The sequence below is a fragment of the Muscardinus avellanarius genome (genome assembly GCF_963383645.1).
Source record: "Muscardinus avellanarius genome assembly, chromosome: 1".
Taxonomy (NCBI): domain Eukaryota; kingdom Metazoa; phylum Chordata; class Mammalia; order Rodentia; family Gliridae; genus Muscardinus; species Muscardinus avellanarius.
In genome coordinates, this window is record NC_137786.1 from 185,596,731 (window position 1) to 185,613,347 (window position 16,617).

Genomic DNA, 16,617 nt, shown 5'->3' on the forward strand with positions numbered 1-16,617 from the left:
TTTGTTTCTATAAATATTCATATATAAACTTTTAGATGAGTGTGTTTTCAGTTTTTTCTTAGAATTTTCATATATATATGTGTGTGTATATATCTGAAATATATATATATCTGAAACACTATATATATATATATCTGAGAAACTATTAGCACAATCAATTATGGACACACACATCATCCAAAGAGTTTCTTGTCCTCTTGTAATTTCTCTCCTCCCACTCACAAGGCAACCAGGATCCTAACTGTCACCATGAATTAGACTGTATTTTTTTAGAACTTTATATAAATTGATTCATAACATACACATTCTATTCATTCAGCAGTTTTCATTCAGCATTTTTATTCTCAGGTGAATTTATGTTGTACACATCATTAATTTATTCCTTTACACTGCTTTTTCCATTGTATATATCCACTACAGGTTTTTTTAATCCATTACCATTGGATAAACACTGAGCTTTTTCCATCTTTTTTACCACCATAAATAAAATGGTTATGAATATTAATGTGCAAATACTTCTTTGTACATGTATTATTATTTTCCTTGGGTAAACCCCTGGGAGTAGAATGGCTGGATCATATGGTTTGCTTAACTTATATTAAAAAAAAGTCAAACTATATTCCAAGGTAACCATACCATTTCACATGCCTATTAGCAATGAATAACTGGTCTCAGTTCCTTTCCATCTTCTCCAATACTTAGGCAGTACTTTGAAAAGTTAGAACACCAGGTGTGAGCCCCTCTCCCCTCTGAGGGATAAGCCTCACACTGTGTGCCTTCTCACAATCACACCAAGCTATGCAGGCCACAGCAAGCTTCTCCCTATCCTCCCTGTTTCCAGTTGTCTCTGGATTATCCAAACCATGCCAGTTCCTGCTCAGGCTGCCAATGAAGTGACAGAAGTAAGTCCCTCTGTAACTCTGGAAGCAAGCTCCACTCTTCTCTCCTCCTAGGCCCCCAACCAGGGAGAGAGAGATATTTAATAACAATTTGTTCTATATTTTCTTGATTCATATCAGGTGATATAAACTTAAATATTCCTTTTTTTCATAGGCTTCTATAAGAAGACATTGAAAACAGGAGAGAAGACATACCCAACTGCTGGAAGAGGAGAGCCACACTAGTGCCAGTGACAGGAAGACTATCATGCAAAGGAGTCTGAATCAGTTGTCTATCTCCTGCACCCAAGGAAAACAGCTTCTGCAGGATGGGAGAAACACATATGCAAACTGATCTCAGATATTTTTTTTTTAAATAAGACCTTTTGGATTTTGAGCAAATGACCATATAAGAACCAATTTACAGATGCAAAAGAATGACATATAACCAAATCAAGTTACTCTGTATACAACTAAAAATGCTATAAGAAAATTATAATTTAAAGTTGAAATTTAGGGGCTCAGGGTATAGCTCAGTGGTAGCATGTTTGCCCAGCATGTAAAAGGCCCTGTGTTCAATCCCCATCATCTAACTAACTAAATAAAGTTGAAATTTTAATAAAATAAGACAAAAAATTACTGACAATCATAGTAGACAATTCTGCATTAAAGTTCAGGCCCCAACATGACCAAACTCACATTTGATACTCTGCCTTTCTAGCAGAGGTTAAGAAGGAGAGAGCAGGAGTTTGGAGGGGGCAATTTAAGACAAAAGACTGAGATAAAGAGGACAGTTAGAAAGGAAAAGGGCAAGGAAAAAGGATGCCAACTTCATTATATATAGCAACTCTGTCAGACCGAGGAAATACAATGTGATGTTTAGAGGACTGTACCTCTAAGCAAAATAAATGATCAACTAATCATGTTTGGGGTTTAAAGAAAAGAGTAAAATCTATTGGAGCCAAGTGAGATTTAAGCCAGGGCTTCATGTAGCTAAACATTCACAGCAGGGAGTGGTGGTGCGCTTGTAATCCCCAAGCTGGGGAGGCGGAGACAGGAGGATTGCACAGGTTTGAAGCCATCTGCGCTGGCTTAAGAGACCCTGTTTCCAAATAAAAATATAAAAATAGGTCTGGGAGTGTAGCCCAGAGATAGATGGGTTTCCAGGAACCCCAGTACCACCAAAAAAAAAAAAGCTAAACATTCACTGTAAGTCTATTCAATGTAATGGTTGGTTCTAGAAACAATATGTCATATTTGATAATATTCTTATTTTTCTACTTCAAATAGAAAAATCTCAAGACATATATAATAAAAGAATCTATTCAGAAGTAGTTATAATGTTACAAAGAACTATTAAAAGTTTTCTTTTCTCTTTGTTACTTAATACTGTTTATAAGTTTTGTGACTGAAATATTCTTTGATTTAATTTAATAAAAGTGAGGTATAACTATATAAAGGAATAAGAAAGATAGGGAGAGCACATTTAAAAGTTCAGTCTGAGCTGGGTGTGGTGGCGCACACTTGTAATCCCAGCGCTTGGGAGGCAAAGACAGGAAGATTGAAGAGGTTCAAAGCCAGCCTCAGTTACTTAGTGAGGCTCTCAGCAACTTAGTGAGACCCTGTTTCCAAATAAAGTATAAAATAGGTCTGGGATAATAGCCCTATGTCCAAAAAATATAAACTAGAGTTCAAGTTACATTAAAAATGACTTTTTTTTTTTTTTTTTTTGGTGGTACTGGGGTTCCTGGAAGCCCTTCTACCTCCGGGCTACACTCCCAGACCTATTTTTACATTTTTATTTGAAAACAGGGTCTCCTAAGCCAGTGCGCGCAGCTGGCTTCGAACCTGCGCGATCCTCCTGTCTCTGCCTCCCAAGCGCGGGGATTACAAGCGTGCACCACCATGCCCGGCTAAAATTGACTTTCAATTACACTATGTGAAAGATGAACCCTGTGTTAAAATTAACCTCATGACCTAAGAAAAGAATGGAATCTGGAGTGTCTAGAAGGCACTATGAGCACAGGAACAATGCTGAGCTAAACTAGGATCCTCTTTAAATTCTCTTTCCCTTTCTTCATAAATTAAATTAACTGGGGGGAAAGAAGGGCAGTCCCTCTTCGTCTCTGTTTCTATCCTGTTTACCTGAGAACCTCCAGCTGCTGGGACAAGGCAGGCACAGAGGTTTGCGATGAGACTTTCCAAGGAGACATTGAGGCTGTCCACGTACACAGTATAGATCAAACCCAGACACGCCTGCAAAGAGAAAGATGCGTGTGATTACTTCATGGAAAAAGAACTAACAATAAATTACTGTGGCATCTGTCCTAGGAAATGTCTCTTTGAATCAAGTATACTCTACAGTGAACACAGAATAAATGGTAAGCAGCAAATATTAAAGTTTATTAAATTTTCCTCAAGGACCAGAGCCTCCAAACTGCTTCTGAGATACATTTACACAGAGCAGAAGCCCTAATTTGTAAAACAGGTGCCTGTGCACTATGATCACTACTCCAGCATTTGCAGCACTGAAGCTGTTTTGCTATACACTGTTTCTTCTTACTGCTTGAACTTGTTTTGCAAAACTCCAAATTTTAAGATAGAAACTAGAGATTTTAGTTTAGTTTGTTCTGCTATTCTTATAAATCCAGAACATTTATTCAATGGAAAATTTAACTTATGTTAATTATAATAACAGTTAGTAAAACAAGCAAGGTGAACACTTTGAGCTTGGGAATGGTAGGTGGTAAAATAGAAGATAAAATACAATTTTTATGAATCTTTAAGTTTATTTAGATGTGTGATTCTGAAAAATTAGTCATCATTAGGAGTTAATAACTGTAACTGAAATCTTGAAACTAAGCTAATTTTTCTATAATATATAATCTCACTTTCTGAGTTTTTCAGAAATTACCTGTGATTATAAATATTTATTTGAAAATTTATATTTTTCTCACATTTTCTTTTTCTGAGTATCAAAAAGATACAAATCTAGAAGTAAACAGTATTTAAAGCAGATGTTTGCAGTAATACAATGAGAATTATCTTAAATCTCAACCCTATTTACTTCAATTTGACTGCTTATAAGTTGAATAAACATATACAAGGTTGTTAAATTACTAATGCATTTTAAATTTCCTGCAGGTACTCAAATTATTTCTTTAGGATTTATAAATTTTGAGTTTAATTAATTTGGGACCTATTTTAAAACAACCACTAGAGCTAAAGAAATAACTCAGTGGTAAAGTACTTGCCTAGGATACCTGAGGCCCTGGGTTCCATTTCCAGCACCACAACAAAACAAAACAAATCAAAACCCCACTACAGCCTTTAAAGTATGAGTCGTTACATTAGCCTACTCAGGTTCTGTACACTAAAATTTTATTAGTAAATCAATAAATCAATCCAGCAATATTTTCAATATAAAGAATTAGCCAATCACAGAGAATAAAGGGTCATATGTTTTCTCTAATATGTGTAGGATAGGGAGTAATTGGGATACAAGAGACTGCAGATAATAGAAACCGCAGTGGAGCCAGGGAGGAGCTCTAGGGTAGGGAAGGAGGAAGACTGAGGTTCACTGATGGGAATACTACCATCGACTATGTATATGATACATGTAAATATATCAGTGTCGATCTGGGTACTCTGTATTGGGAGAGAGGGTGATGGGGAGGTGAGGGGACACCAAGTGCTGTGTGCATGTATGTCACTGTCAACATGATTTACATTATGATGTGAAACTATTTGAATAACTCATTAAAAACAGATTTATACAATAATGCAAACTAATAATAATAACTATGAGTTCTTTACCCTAAAAATGTCTGGATAATCTAATCTGGACACCAATACCAGGCTTTTGGGAGCAAACACTTCTGCAGGCTGAATTAATCCAGACACTTCCTCGTCACCATCAATTTCTTCCTTCTTTGTTCCCTAGGAAAAAGCAACATTTCAATCAACAGATTTTCCTAGATTCACAAGATATAGACATGTCACAAACCTTCCAAATAACTTATAAAACTACAAAAATATAATTTTCAAAGAAATTACAAAAGAAAGAACAGTTATTTCATCTTTGAAAAGCTATGGACATGTACTTCAACAATGAGAATTTCCTTTTCTTTTTGCTTTGAGACAGGGTCTCACCATGTCACTCAGGCTAGTCTCAAACTTTTGAGCTCAAACAATCCCCCTACCTCAGTTTCCTAAATAGGTGGGACTACAAGTGTATGCAGGCTTACAGCATTTCCTTTCTGAGTGCAGTATCAGAAATGAAAGGTGAATAAGACAAATTAAAATTATTTCAAGTAGTGATACAATTAAAAATTATACAATTTTCAAGAGAAGAAGATAATTTGATTTGGAAATAAGGCAATGTCGGGCGTGGTGGCACACGCTTGTAATCCCCGCGCTTGGGAGGCAGAGACAGGAGGATCGCGCAGGTTCGAAGCCAGCCACGCGCGCTGGCTTAGGAGACCCTGTTTCCAAATATAAAAAAATGTAAAAAGAGGTCTGGGAGTGTAGCCCAGAGGTAGAAGGGCTTCCAGGAACCCCAGTACCACCAAAAAAAAAAAAAAAGAAGGCAATAATTTGTTGTTTTTCTTACTGGCCCAATCTTTCAAATAAAGAGTCTAAAGCTTATAGAGCGCACAATGCTGAAGAAGGAAAGCACAATCAGCTCTACGTTGCTTTTCCTCCCAAGGGACAATATTGGCATTTTGAGAACATTTTTATATACTAAACTAAGTTTCAGAATGTACTTAATGCTACATTTTTGCTTATAAACTGTTAAAATGGTAAATCTCAGGTAGATTTTTATTACAATAAAAAAGAAGGTCTTAAAAAAAAAACAAACCCTAAGTTTTGGGTCAGTGATATAGCTCAGTAATAGAACACTCATCTCCCATGCCTGAGGTCTGGTTCAATCCCCAGTACTGAAAAACAAAAACAAAACCCCTGAGTTTCAACAACTAAATACTGGATAGTAAACCTGGAAAAATATTATTCTCATCTATGAGTCAACAAATATTTCCTGTGCACCTACTGCTCGATAATGCCCTATGACATCATGAAAATTTTATGAAAAAGGGCAAGGTAACAAATAATTCAGATTTAGTACTAGATATTTATTTAAGATATTTTCCCTAAATAGAATCTCCTTTTTATTTTATACTGATCAAAGGTCCAGCTGAAGACTTATCTTCCTCCTTGAAACCTTTTCATGAACGGTATTTTCAATTTCCTTTAGAGCCTGTTTAGTTTCTAGTATAGTGCAACATACCAAATATTACTTATACATGGAATGCACATGTCCAAGAGAACTATCTGTATATATGATAAGGCCTACATCCTCTTGAAAAGTTTTCATTTGTTACAAACCAAAAACTAAAATTTGATTGGTTGGTTGGTTGGTTGGTTTCTGGAATCCTTAGAAATAATAAAAATGTGATGAACATGAATTAACCAAAGATTTCCACAGTTGAATCATATTCTTCATGGATTACTAACAAATTCAAAATGATAAAGGAATGATTGAAATTCCTGGAAGAGATAAACCTACCCACATTTTTATGAGATTGTGATAAATGCCCTAGAGTATCATTAAAAGATAGCTTCAAGAGTAGATAACCATTTCAAATAAATAACCATTAACATTTTTTGAACAATAGACAAAATAGAATGCACTAGTAATTTCTTTTTCTTTTTTTTTTTTTTTTTGGTGGTACTGGGGTTCCTGGAAGCCCTTCTACCTCCGGGCTACACTCCCAGACCTCTTTTTACATTTTTTTATACTTGGAAACAGGGTCTCCTAAGCCAGCGCGCGCAGCTGGCTTCGAACCTGCGCGATCCTCCTGTCTCTGCCTCCTAAGCGCGGGGATTACAAGCGTGCGCCACCACGCCCGGCTAAGGCTATTTTTTAAACACTTCACTAAAAGAAACAATTATTAACAAGAAACAAAAAGGTCCAATATAAGTCAGAATTAAGTAAAAATAATTTCACCTTATTTTTATTATTTGGTAATAGATGTTGACTTGAACTTTGTAAATTCTAAAATGTTATTTTTCTTAATTCCATTAGCTTTCCTACAAGAATACAATGTCCCAAGTTTAAAGAAAAATCCACACTCTTAATTTTCAAAGTAAAACGTACTGTTATGATAAAAGAAACAAGTAACTCCAAAAGTTGTTAGGTAAAATAAATTAGTTCCAGGAGACAGTAATGTGATATTTTGGATCAAATTGTTCTTGAAGTAATTTATCATGTAAGGAAAATATTTTCTCTTCTGTAGGGTTGCTAAATTATCTTTTATGGAATAATTATATAAAGATACTGGCTTTATTTGGTTTATATTTTACAATGACAGATTTTCATTTCCTGAAAAGATGTGAGAAACTTAAAAATAAGCAGAAAAATTCAAAACAGTCAATATAAATTTACCAATTTATATTGATAAATTAATATATCAATATAATAGTAATGCTGTGAAATTCAGTATTTTATAGGATGAAGCATTTTTATGTATATTATCTAGTTAAATAATTTGGGGAGGGTACTGGGATTTGAAACCAAGGGTGTTCTGCCTCTGAGCTACACGCCCAGCCTTTTCTATATTTTGTTTTGAAACAGGGTTTTGCTAGGTTGCTAAGAGTCTCTCTATGCTGCTGAAGCTGTCCTTGAATCAGTGATCCTCCTGTTTCAGTCTCCCAAGTATTGGGATTAGAGAGGTGAGACACCACATCCACCTTAGCTGAATAATATCTATGACTTACAATAATTTTTGTTTTTAGAAAGCCAGATTAAAAATACAAACTAACCACTGGTTACTGAATTATTCTCACTGATTTGCAAAGTCACCTTATCTCTTATCATAACCATGTGTCACATTTTGGTAATTTGTAGGTGTAATGAACTACATCTGCTATTTAGAGGCCCAGCTTCTGGACAGTTCATATTATGTATATAGCTGAAAATCCCTGTTCAGTAATATGGGATAAATAGCACTCATTATATCAATTGCCCCCAGAGTACTATTGCTATTCAAACATATCCTGAGACAAAATGTTAAAAATGGTTGATTTTATGTGATGACTTCATCTAGCAGAGAGTCTATAGAAAGTTTATCTTGTTTTTCATTCAGGCCGAACACCTCAGTCTCCAGTCTGTTGAATCTTGCTGCTTTTTTTTAAAATTGGTGCACTGTAGTCATACATCTTAATGAGGTACAAGATGGTAGAGATATACATGCACACGTCACTCATTTGGCCCTTCCCCAATTCCCACTCCATTCCCTCCCCCCTCCCTCCTTCTCATGTTCTGCTTAATTGACTTTGATATGTTTGTGAATGTACATCATGTGCATTAGGGAGTTTCCCTCTTCCCCCCTCAACACAACTACCAAGTCTTGTCCCAAAATTCTGACAAGAGTTATCCCATCCAAGATCTTCTCTATACTGTGTTCATTTTCAATATTACCATATCACACTAAAAATATTCCCACAATTTGTTAAACATTTAGTTTTTTTTAAAAAATGAATAAAATATACTCGACAGGGAAAAAAATGTTCAGTTCTAAATTTCCTTTTTGAAGGAGGAGACGGGTTCGAGGCCAGCCTCAGCTATTTAGTGAGGCTCTCAGCAACTTAGTGAGACCCTGTTTCCAAATAAAATATAAAATAGGTCTGGGAGTGTAGCCCGGAGGTAGAAAGCCTCTGGGTTCCTCCCCCAGTACCACAAAACAAAACAAAACAAACTTTAAAAGGGCTGGGCACAGAGCTTAGATGTAGAATGTCTCTGCCCCACCATGCACACAGAAACCAGACTCTGAATCTGATGAATATTAGATCTCATTATCATTTTATAAAAACTAGTACAAATTAAAATATCAGCCAAGCCAGGCGTGGTGGTGCACACTTGTAATCCCTGAGACAGGAGGACTGCACAGTTTCGAAGCCAGCCTCAGCTACTTAGTGAGGCTCTCAACAACTTAGACCCTGTTTCCAAATAAAATATAAAATAGGTTTGGGAGTATAGCCCGGAGGTAGAAAGTCTCTGGGTTCCACCTCCCAGTACTACCAAAAGAATACAAAAAACAAAAAACAAAATCCAGAATATAGAATATTTCATAGAATGACCCAGGTTTTCCACCATTCCCTCAAAGGGGGGTTGTTACACAAAACTATAGATAGATAGATAGATAGATAGATAGATAGATAGATATAGCTAGAGATACATATGTATATAGAACCAAGATATTTTGGTTATTATAGAAAATATTTATTTTGCTTATTTCTTATTATAGAAATGTATATTTAAAGAAAAGATCTATTTTATTATTTATTGTTATAGAAAAATACATATGTATATGACAAAGATATTTTTAGGCAATCTTTTAAACATTTAAAGAACACAGATGGATGTTAGGTGCCATTAAAGAATCATTCAAACTTAAAGTTAATTCTGTGATATATAACAATGATGGAATTAATTTTAAGTATTCCAGATGGATACATATATGTGTTATAGATTTAAGAAAAGTTGAATAAATTGAGAATACCTAAATCTCCCAATCCTTTTCTAGTCATGTTATTTGTGCTAGTTTTTCCTAGACTCTTCTTGCTCAATAAGTGCTAAGAATTGGTCTCTAGAATGTAATCAAGTGTAAAGTTCCTTATATCATCAGTAAACCTCGTTTCTATACTTCAGTATTCCTAACTTCTAGCTCAGTGTGGCACATGATCATTGAGCAGACCTTTCTTGAGGGAACCAGACCTTTCTTGAGGGAACCAAGATTTCTGCAGTATTGTTCCTATGATTTTCCTGTCTCAGCCTCCCAAGTATTGAGATTATAGGTATGCATCACCATGCCTGACTCAAGTTTAACGATTTAAATATCAGTTTAGAAATTCATTTTTACTACTTCAATTTCCCAGGTAATTCCTTGTTTGCAATTGTAAATTATGAGCATTCAAATTTGCTGTTATTTTCAAATAGCTCACAAACGTTAACATTTGTTGAAATGTACAGATTCCTTGGATTTATGCTTCTCCTGTTTTGATGAAAGCCAGGGGCATTCTACGTTCGAGATACCCCCCAGCCCTATTTTTATTTTTATTATTTATTTTGAAGCAGGGTCTCATTGGGTTGCAAAGGGCCTCACTAAGTAGCTGCGGCTGTCCAACAACCGCCGTCTTCCTGTCTCAGCCTCCAAAATGCTGGGCTTACAAGCATGTGCCACCACATCTGGCTTGCTTCTACTGTCAAATACGAATTTTCTATACACACTTGTGTTTGCTTCTCAACTATCTTTTCTATCCCCATTATTGGTCTTATTCTTAAACCAATAACACATTGATATACTGTCTGCAGTGTTACAGTACATGTTTTAGTATTTGGTCTTTTGAGACAGTCAAACCCTTTGACTTCATACCTGAATGTCCCTGGGAAAATCATTTAGCCTTATGTATATAATGGGAATATTATGACCTACCAAATGGCGCTCATATAAGAATAAAATATACTACATGTAAATTAAATAAAATGGTAAGATAAAGTGTGTTAAAAACTCTTAGCATACATCCAAAGCATGATACACCTGCATTATAAACACTAAAGCCTTTTTTCTTATCCACAGTTTTTTCCTGGATGGCCCTTTTTCTTTCCCTTCTTTTAAGTATTAGTCCTTATTTTTGAAATATCCACACAATCTTTTAGGCTCTGTAAGACTTATTCCAGTTGCCAAGTTTTCAGTTATTATCTATTTCATTGAATAGTACTTAACACACAGTACTTCAGACATTTTTGTGCTTGACTTTTGCTTCTATCTAGGACAGAAAGATAAAATTTAAGCCCACTGAAATGAAGAGGTGTGTCTTATGTCTTCTGTATGTTTTTCCTGGCTATTCCTCATCTTACTTCTCCAAATTATCTTCATTCAGCTCTCTTTTCTTTTTTTCATGACAATTTGTTTGCTGGTATATCTAGTGTCTTCACTGAGAATTACATAACACCATTCCTTCAGAAACAAGTATATAAACAAATTAAAGAGCCTTTAAATACAAAACTAAGATACAAAACTAAGAAAAAATTATAAAAGTCTATCATATATTTTATTTAAGCCATAAAAACCAGTATCAAGCCGAGCATGGTGGCGCACGCTTGTAATCCCCACGCTTGGGAGGCGAAGACAGGAGGATCGCGCAGGTTCATAGCCAGCCGCACTGGCTTAAGAGACCCTGTTTCCAAATAAAAAAGTACAAAATAAGTCTGGGAGTGTAGCCCAGAGGTAGAAGGGTTTCTCCATTCTCCAGGAGCCCCAGTACCACACACAAAAAAGTATCAAATCTATTATATTTTATAAACTACTTTTTAAAAAAAATCTAGGATCACATTACCTAATTGAGCAATTTTGGGGACACGTTATCAAATGTTTAATGCTAAAGTTAGCTTGTGATTACTGACAGTGTTACTGTATCTTGGAAAAGGTAAGGAAGCCAATATTTTAAAAGTTGCACAATTATACTTTGGATGGTGCACGTCCCTAAGTTCCTCCTCTTTCAGCTTCCAAATAATGTGTCATAGTATATTTGGTATGAAATAATTCAACCAAATGGGAATTAAAGGATCTATTTTGAACTGATGATATGATCCAAAAATAAAAGAAAAACACATTTTTTTTTAAAAAGGACATAGCTCAACAGTTCATGCCAAAAATGAGAACAACCTTGCTGATGACCTAGAAAGAAATATTTTCTGGGTTTAATTGTTTTTCCTAAATTCTGCCTCGTTGTTTGTATCCTCCCCTTTGGATCAAACTCAAAAGTCATTAACCTAGCCGGGCGTGGTGGCGCACGCTTGTAATCCCCGCGCTTGGGAGGGAGAGACAGGAAGATCGCGCAGGTTCAAAGCCAGCCGCGCTGGCTTAAGAGACCCTGTTTCCAAAAATAAAAAAAAAATATAAAAATAGGTCTGGGAGTGTAGCCCGGAGGTAGAAGGGTTTCATCCCCAGTATCACAAAACAAAAAAAAAAAAAAAAAAAAAAATTAACCTTCTGTTTCCAAGTAGAAAAGGAGTTTTACAATTCTGGCTAGTACCCATTACCCACATATAATTCTACAAAAGCGAAAATGCTCACTTCTTTGCATTTTTAGCATCTTGGAAAAAATTCATGAAAGAATAAAATTTTAAAGTTGAATGTAAAAACTAAATAAATTCTAATTTTGTTCCACTTATAATATCAATTAGGAAAATATCTAGGCTAAAAAAAAAATAGTATTTTTTTGCGGGTCTGGGGTGGAACCCAGAGGCATTCGACCTCTGAGCTACACCCCCTGTCCAATTTTTTATTCTTTATTTTGAAACAGGGTCTCACTGAGTTGCAGAGGGCCTCACTAAGTAGCTGAGGCTGTCCACAAACTGTGATCCTCCTGTCTCAGCCTCCCAAATGCTGGGATTACAAGTGTGCACTACCACGCCCGGCTTAGCACTAACTTAAATTCTAACATCAATATAGAAATAAAAGTTTGCCTAATAGAGCTGCACTTGGACTACAGAATACACTCTTATTTAGACTTAATTAATCAAAATGGGAATTTGAACACCCATTGGTTAACAAGCTCCATCTAAAAACGAGGACAAAAAGACTACAGATTTCTAAATTTTCTGTCCCCATTGACAATATAATCCTTAATTTCCAACAGAAGCAATATGCTGCTAGTCATTCAATCTTTCGCATCAAATATTTCTTAGTTTTGCTCTACAATCAAAACCCTTCAGATTTTGATATGGTTTTTCACAAAGATTGGACAACAACCAGAGAATATGCTGATAATGCCAATAATGCATATTTTGTTTTACATAACTTTTTAACATTTTACTGCAAATTATTAAATTGCAGACATAATACATAAGACATTTTAATACATAAGTCTAATGAACCTGGATACTGTTCATCATGTTTGCATAATGATAGGTGATTTATCTCCTCTTATACTGAAAAATCACATTTCTGCATCCAGAAAATTTAGATTTTAGAGTTTAATAAACATAACTGAAAACACAAATTCTCCTTTAAGAGGCTATTTCAGAAAGCAAGCCAATCTTTTCCCCCAGTGGTAAAACATATTTATCTGCATGCAACAGAATCTATAGCAAATAATGCAAATTTGCTCACCTATCACCTTTTAAACCACTTTATAGTTAGTTCCCTTCTTGTTCTATAGAGCCTGAAAAGCAGACAACAGCAACAACAAAAATCTACCAGGACCACCACCAACAAAAGGCCCTATGCTTTTCTGACTTCCTCTCACAAGGGTTAGTTCAACAAGAAATCTAACTTCTACCAAAGAAACAACCCATTTGAGACTTAATGGCACAAGTCAGTAGTGCGAAGCAGTGGGCATGCATGAGAGACAGGATTTTCTGGGACAACTATGGTGACAGGCGTACTGGCTGATACCTTGCAGCATACGTGCCAAGTAGTAAAAGATGGAAGTGTAGTTTCTGAGAAAAGCCCCAAGATGAACTATATGTTATGTCCAAAATTGTCTCTACTTGTCCCACATCCCTGAAACTTCATCACTGACATGCCATAAGTTGCCTAATACTTTGTCATAAATCCTTTCTGTTTAAATTAGAGAAAGTAGATCCAGTTGTCTGAAACTAAGGAGCGCAACAAATATTCTAAAAGAGCAAGTATTTTAAATTTGTGTAGTTTTAGGCTATGAAATTTGAACCAATCATGTTGCTAATAATACCACTAATAAGAATGAGTTAACATTTACTTGGGTGTTTCAACTATAATGTCAAGCCCTGTGATAAATGATTTACAAACATTCTGATGAAATGTTTTATGTTCCATGAAAGATCCTCTGGGAGAAGAACTGGGAGGGAAAATCAGAGGCTAGCACAAGAAGAAATGAATCCTAATAAACCAATTCATGGATAAGCTATTCTTAGAAATGTTTAGATCATGGTTACTATTTTTACAAAAGACAATTGAACTATTAAGTAACTTTACTGCTCTCCTATTCAACATTAACACATACAAAAATAAAAGTTCCTCATGCTTTTTAAGGTTGCTCATAAAACGCAAATTTGCAGTTTTATAATAAAAACAAATATGGCATAAAGATGAGCCCTAAATGTTGTCCTTCTGATTGTACTTTGGCTGGAAAAATTTTTGTACCTGGAGATTGATTTCTGCCTCATAGAAGGTTAGGCATGAACAGTAATGTCGATCTGAGTCAATATCTGTTAGGACCACCACAAAGAACGTTGGCTGTTTCCTCTCTCTAGATAGCTGCCATCCACCAGGCTGACAAAACTAAATGGGACAGAAAAGAAAAAAAGAAAATGTTATATGTAAAGCATAAAAAAATTATTATTCCTTAATATCTGAGAAATGTTTTGCTATACAACCTTTATTCTAAAAAGTAAACATTTCTTTTTTTAAAAGCTTATTTGAAAAACTTCTTCTAGTAGAAAATAACAAACATGTAACATCCAGAAGAAAAATGTGCAAGTTTAGGTAGTAAGACCTTCTTAGTTACTTAAATAACCTCATTTCCCTTAGGTTACAGTATAATGGAAATTCTATGATTAAAAAAAATTACTAACCTTAAAATTTTTGGGAAATTCCAAGGATCATTTTTCAGATTCAATAAGTAGTTCATAGCTCAGCTTAATGTAACCACAACTAAAAGAGTAATCATAATTCATGGTTGGCCTGGTCAGATATTTATTACTAAATTTTCATAAAATGGTTGTCAACAGTTACCTAGACACTGGTTATACATGGTTACACATGAGAACCTTTATTTCACACATTAAATGACAACTTTAAAAAGGAATTATAAATCAACTATAAGAAGATCCAGAGAAACCACATAAACATGTGGAGACTGAACACCACAATGCTGAATGAAGAATGGGTCATAGAAAGAGTAAGGAGTGAAATCAAGAAATTTCTAAAAACAAACAAAAATAGAGATACAACATATCAAAAAATCTGGGACACTTTGAAGGCAGTAAAAGGAAAACTCATAGCACTGAGTGCTCACATAAGAAAAACAGAAAATCACTAAATAAGTAACCTAATGACCTACCTCAAAGCCCTGGAAAAAACAGGAACAATCTAACCCCAAAGCCAGTAGAAGACAGTAAATTATTGAAATCAGAACAGAAATCAATGAAGTAGAGAATAAAAAAATAATATGGAAAATCAACAAAACCAAAAGCAGTATTCTAAAAAAAAATTAACAAGATAGATAAACTACTAGACAACCTAATCCCCCAGAAAAGGAGAGAATCAACTCAAACTATGAAGATATAAGATGAAAAAGGAGTGTAGAAATCCAGAGGGTTATCAGAAACTACTTTGAAAAACTATACTCCAACAAAATGAAAACTCTGGAAGAAACTGAAAACGTTCTAGATAGATACAACCTTCCTAAACTGAGTCAGGAAGATATAGAAAATTTAAACCAACCAAATCAAAGACATTGAAACAGCAATAAAGAGCTTACCATCAAAAAAAGCTGAGGATCAAATGATTTCCCAAGTGAATTTTATAAAACCTTTGGAGAAGAGCTAATCCCGATACTCCTTAATCTGTTTCGTGAAATAAAAAAAAAAATGGAACTCTCTCAAAACATTCTCTAAAGTCAACATCACATTAATACCAAAACCAAATAAAGACAGCTCAAAGATGGAAAACTACAGGCCTATATCTATGATGAACTTGAATGTCAAATTGCTAAGCAAAATATTAGCAACACACATTCAAAACCACATCAAGAAAATCATACACCATGACCAGGTAGGATTCATCTCAGGGATGCAAGGCTGGTTCAACATATGAAAATCAATCCATGTAATTAATCACATAAATGATCCAAAGACAAAAAACACATCATCATTTCAATAGATGCTGAAAAAGCATTTGACAAAATCCAACACCCATTTATGTGAAAAGCACTGCAGAGAATCAGAATAAAAGAAACATCCTCCAACATCATAAAGACAATCTACAATAGGCCCACAGCCAACATCATATTAAATGGGGGAAAACTGAGAATCTTACCTAAAAACAAGAACAAGACAAGGATGCCCATTATCACCACTTCTCTTCAACATAGTATTTGAGACTCTAGCCAGAGCAATAAGGCAAGAAAAGGAAATCACAGGAGTACAAATAGGAAAAGAAGACGCAAACTTTTACAATTTGTAGATGACATGATACCATTCATAGAAGACCCAACAAACTCAACCAAAAGGCTTATAGAACTGATTAACAAATTCAGCAAAGTGTCTGGATATAAAATCAATCTTAAAGAATCAGAAGCCAGGTGTTATGGTGCATGCTTGTAATCCCTGCATTCAGGAGGCTGAGACAGGAGGATTGTGGTTCACAGACAGCTTCAGCTACTTAGTGAGGTCCCCTGCAACTTAGTGAGACCCTATTTCAAAATAAAGAATAAAAAATAGGGGAGCGTATGTAGCTTGGAGGTCGAATGCCCCTGGATTCCATCCCTAGACCCGCAAAAAAGAAAAAGAAAAAAAAAAATCAGAAGCTTTTCTGTATACCAACCATAAATCCACTGAAAAAGAAATCCAGAAAACACTTCCACTCAGGATATTCCACAAAAAAATAAAATACTTAGGAATAAACTTAACCAAGGAGGTAAAAGACCTCTACAAAGAAAATTATAAAACACTGAAAAAAGAAATCAAAGA

The 16,617-nt window shown here is 35.1% G+C and overlaps 1 protein-coding gene across 7 annotated transcripts in view; it reads right to left on the reverse strand.

Annotated features, from left to right (window-relative positions):
• SBF2 (SET binding factor 2) overlaps window positions 1-16,617 on the reverse strand; it is a gene marked incomplete at both ends in the record, with an annotated part of 354,199 nt that overhangs the window by 188,355 nt on the left and 149,227 nt on the right. For all 7 annotated transcript variants that reach the window (XM_080718166.1, XM_080718165.1, XM_080718163.1 and 4 more), the window contains 4 exons: window positions 1,095-1,200; window positions 3,024-3,134; window positions 4,695-4,817; window positions 14,069-14,206. In XM_080718166.1, coding sequence (XP_080574292.1) covers window positions 1,095-1,200; window positions 3,024-3,134; window positions 4,695-4,817; window positions 14,069-14,206 — 478 coding nt within the window. The remainder of the gene's footprint in view (window positions 1-1,094; window positions 1,201-3,023; window positions 3,135-4,694; window positions 4,818-14,068; window positions 14,207-16,617) is intronic.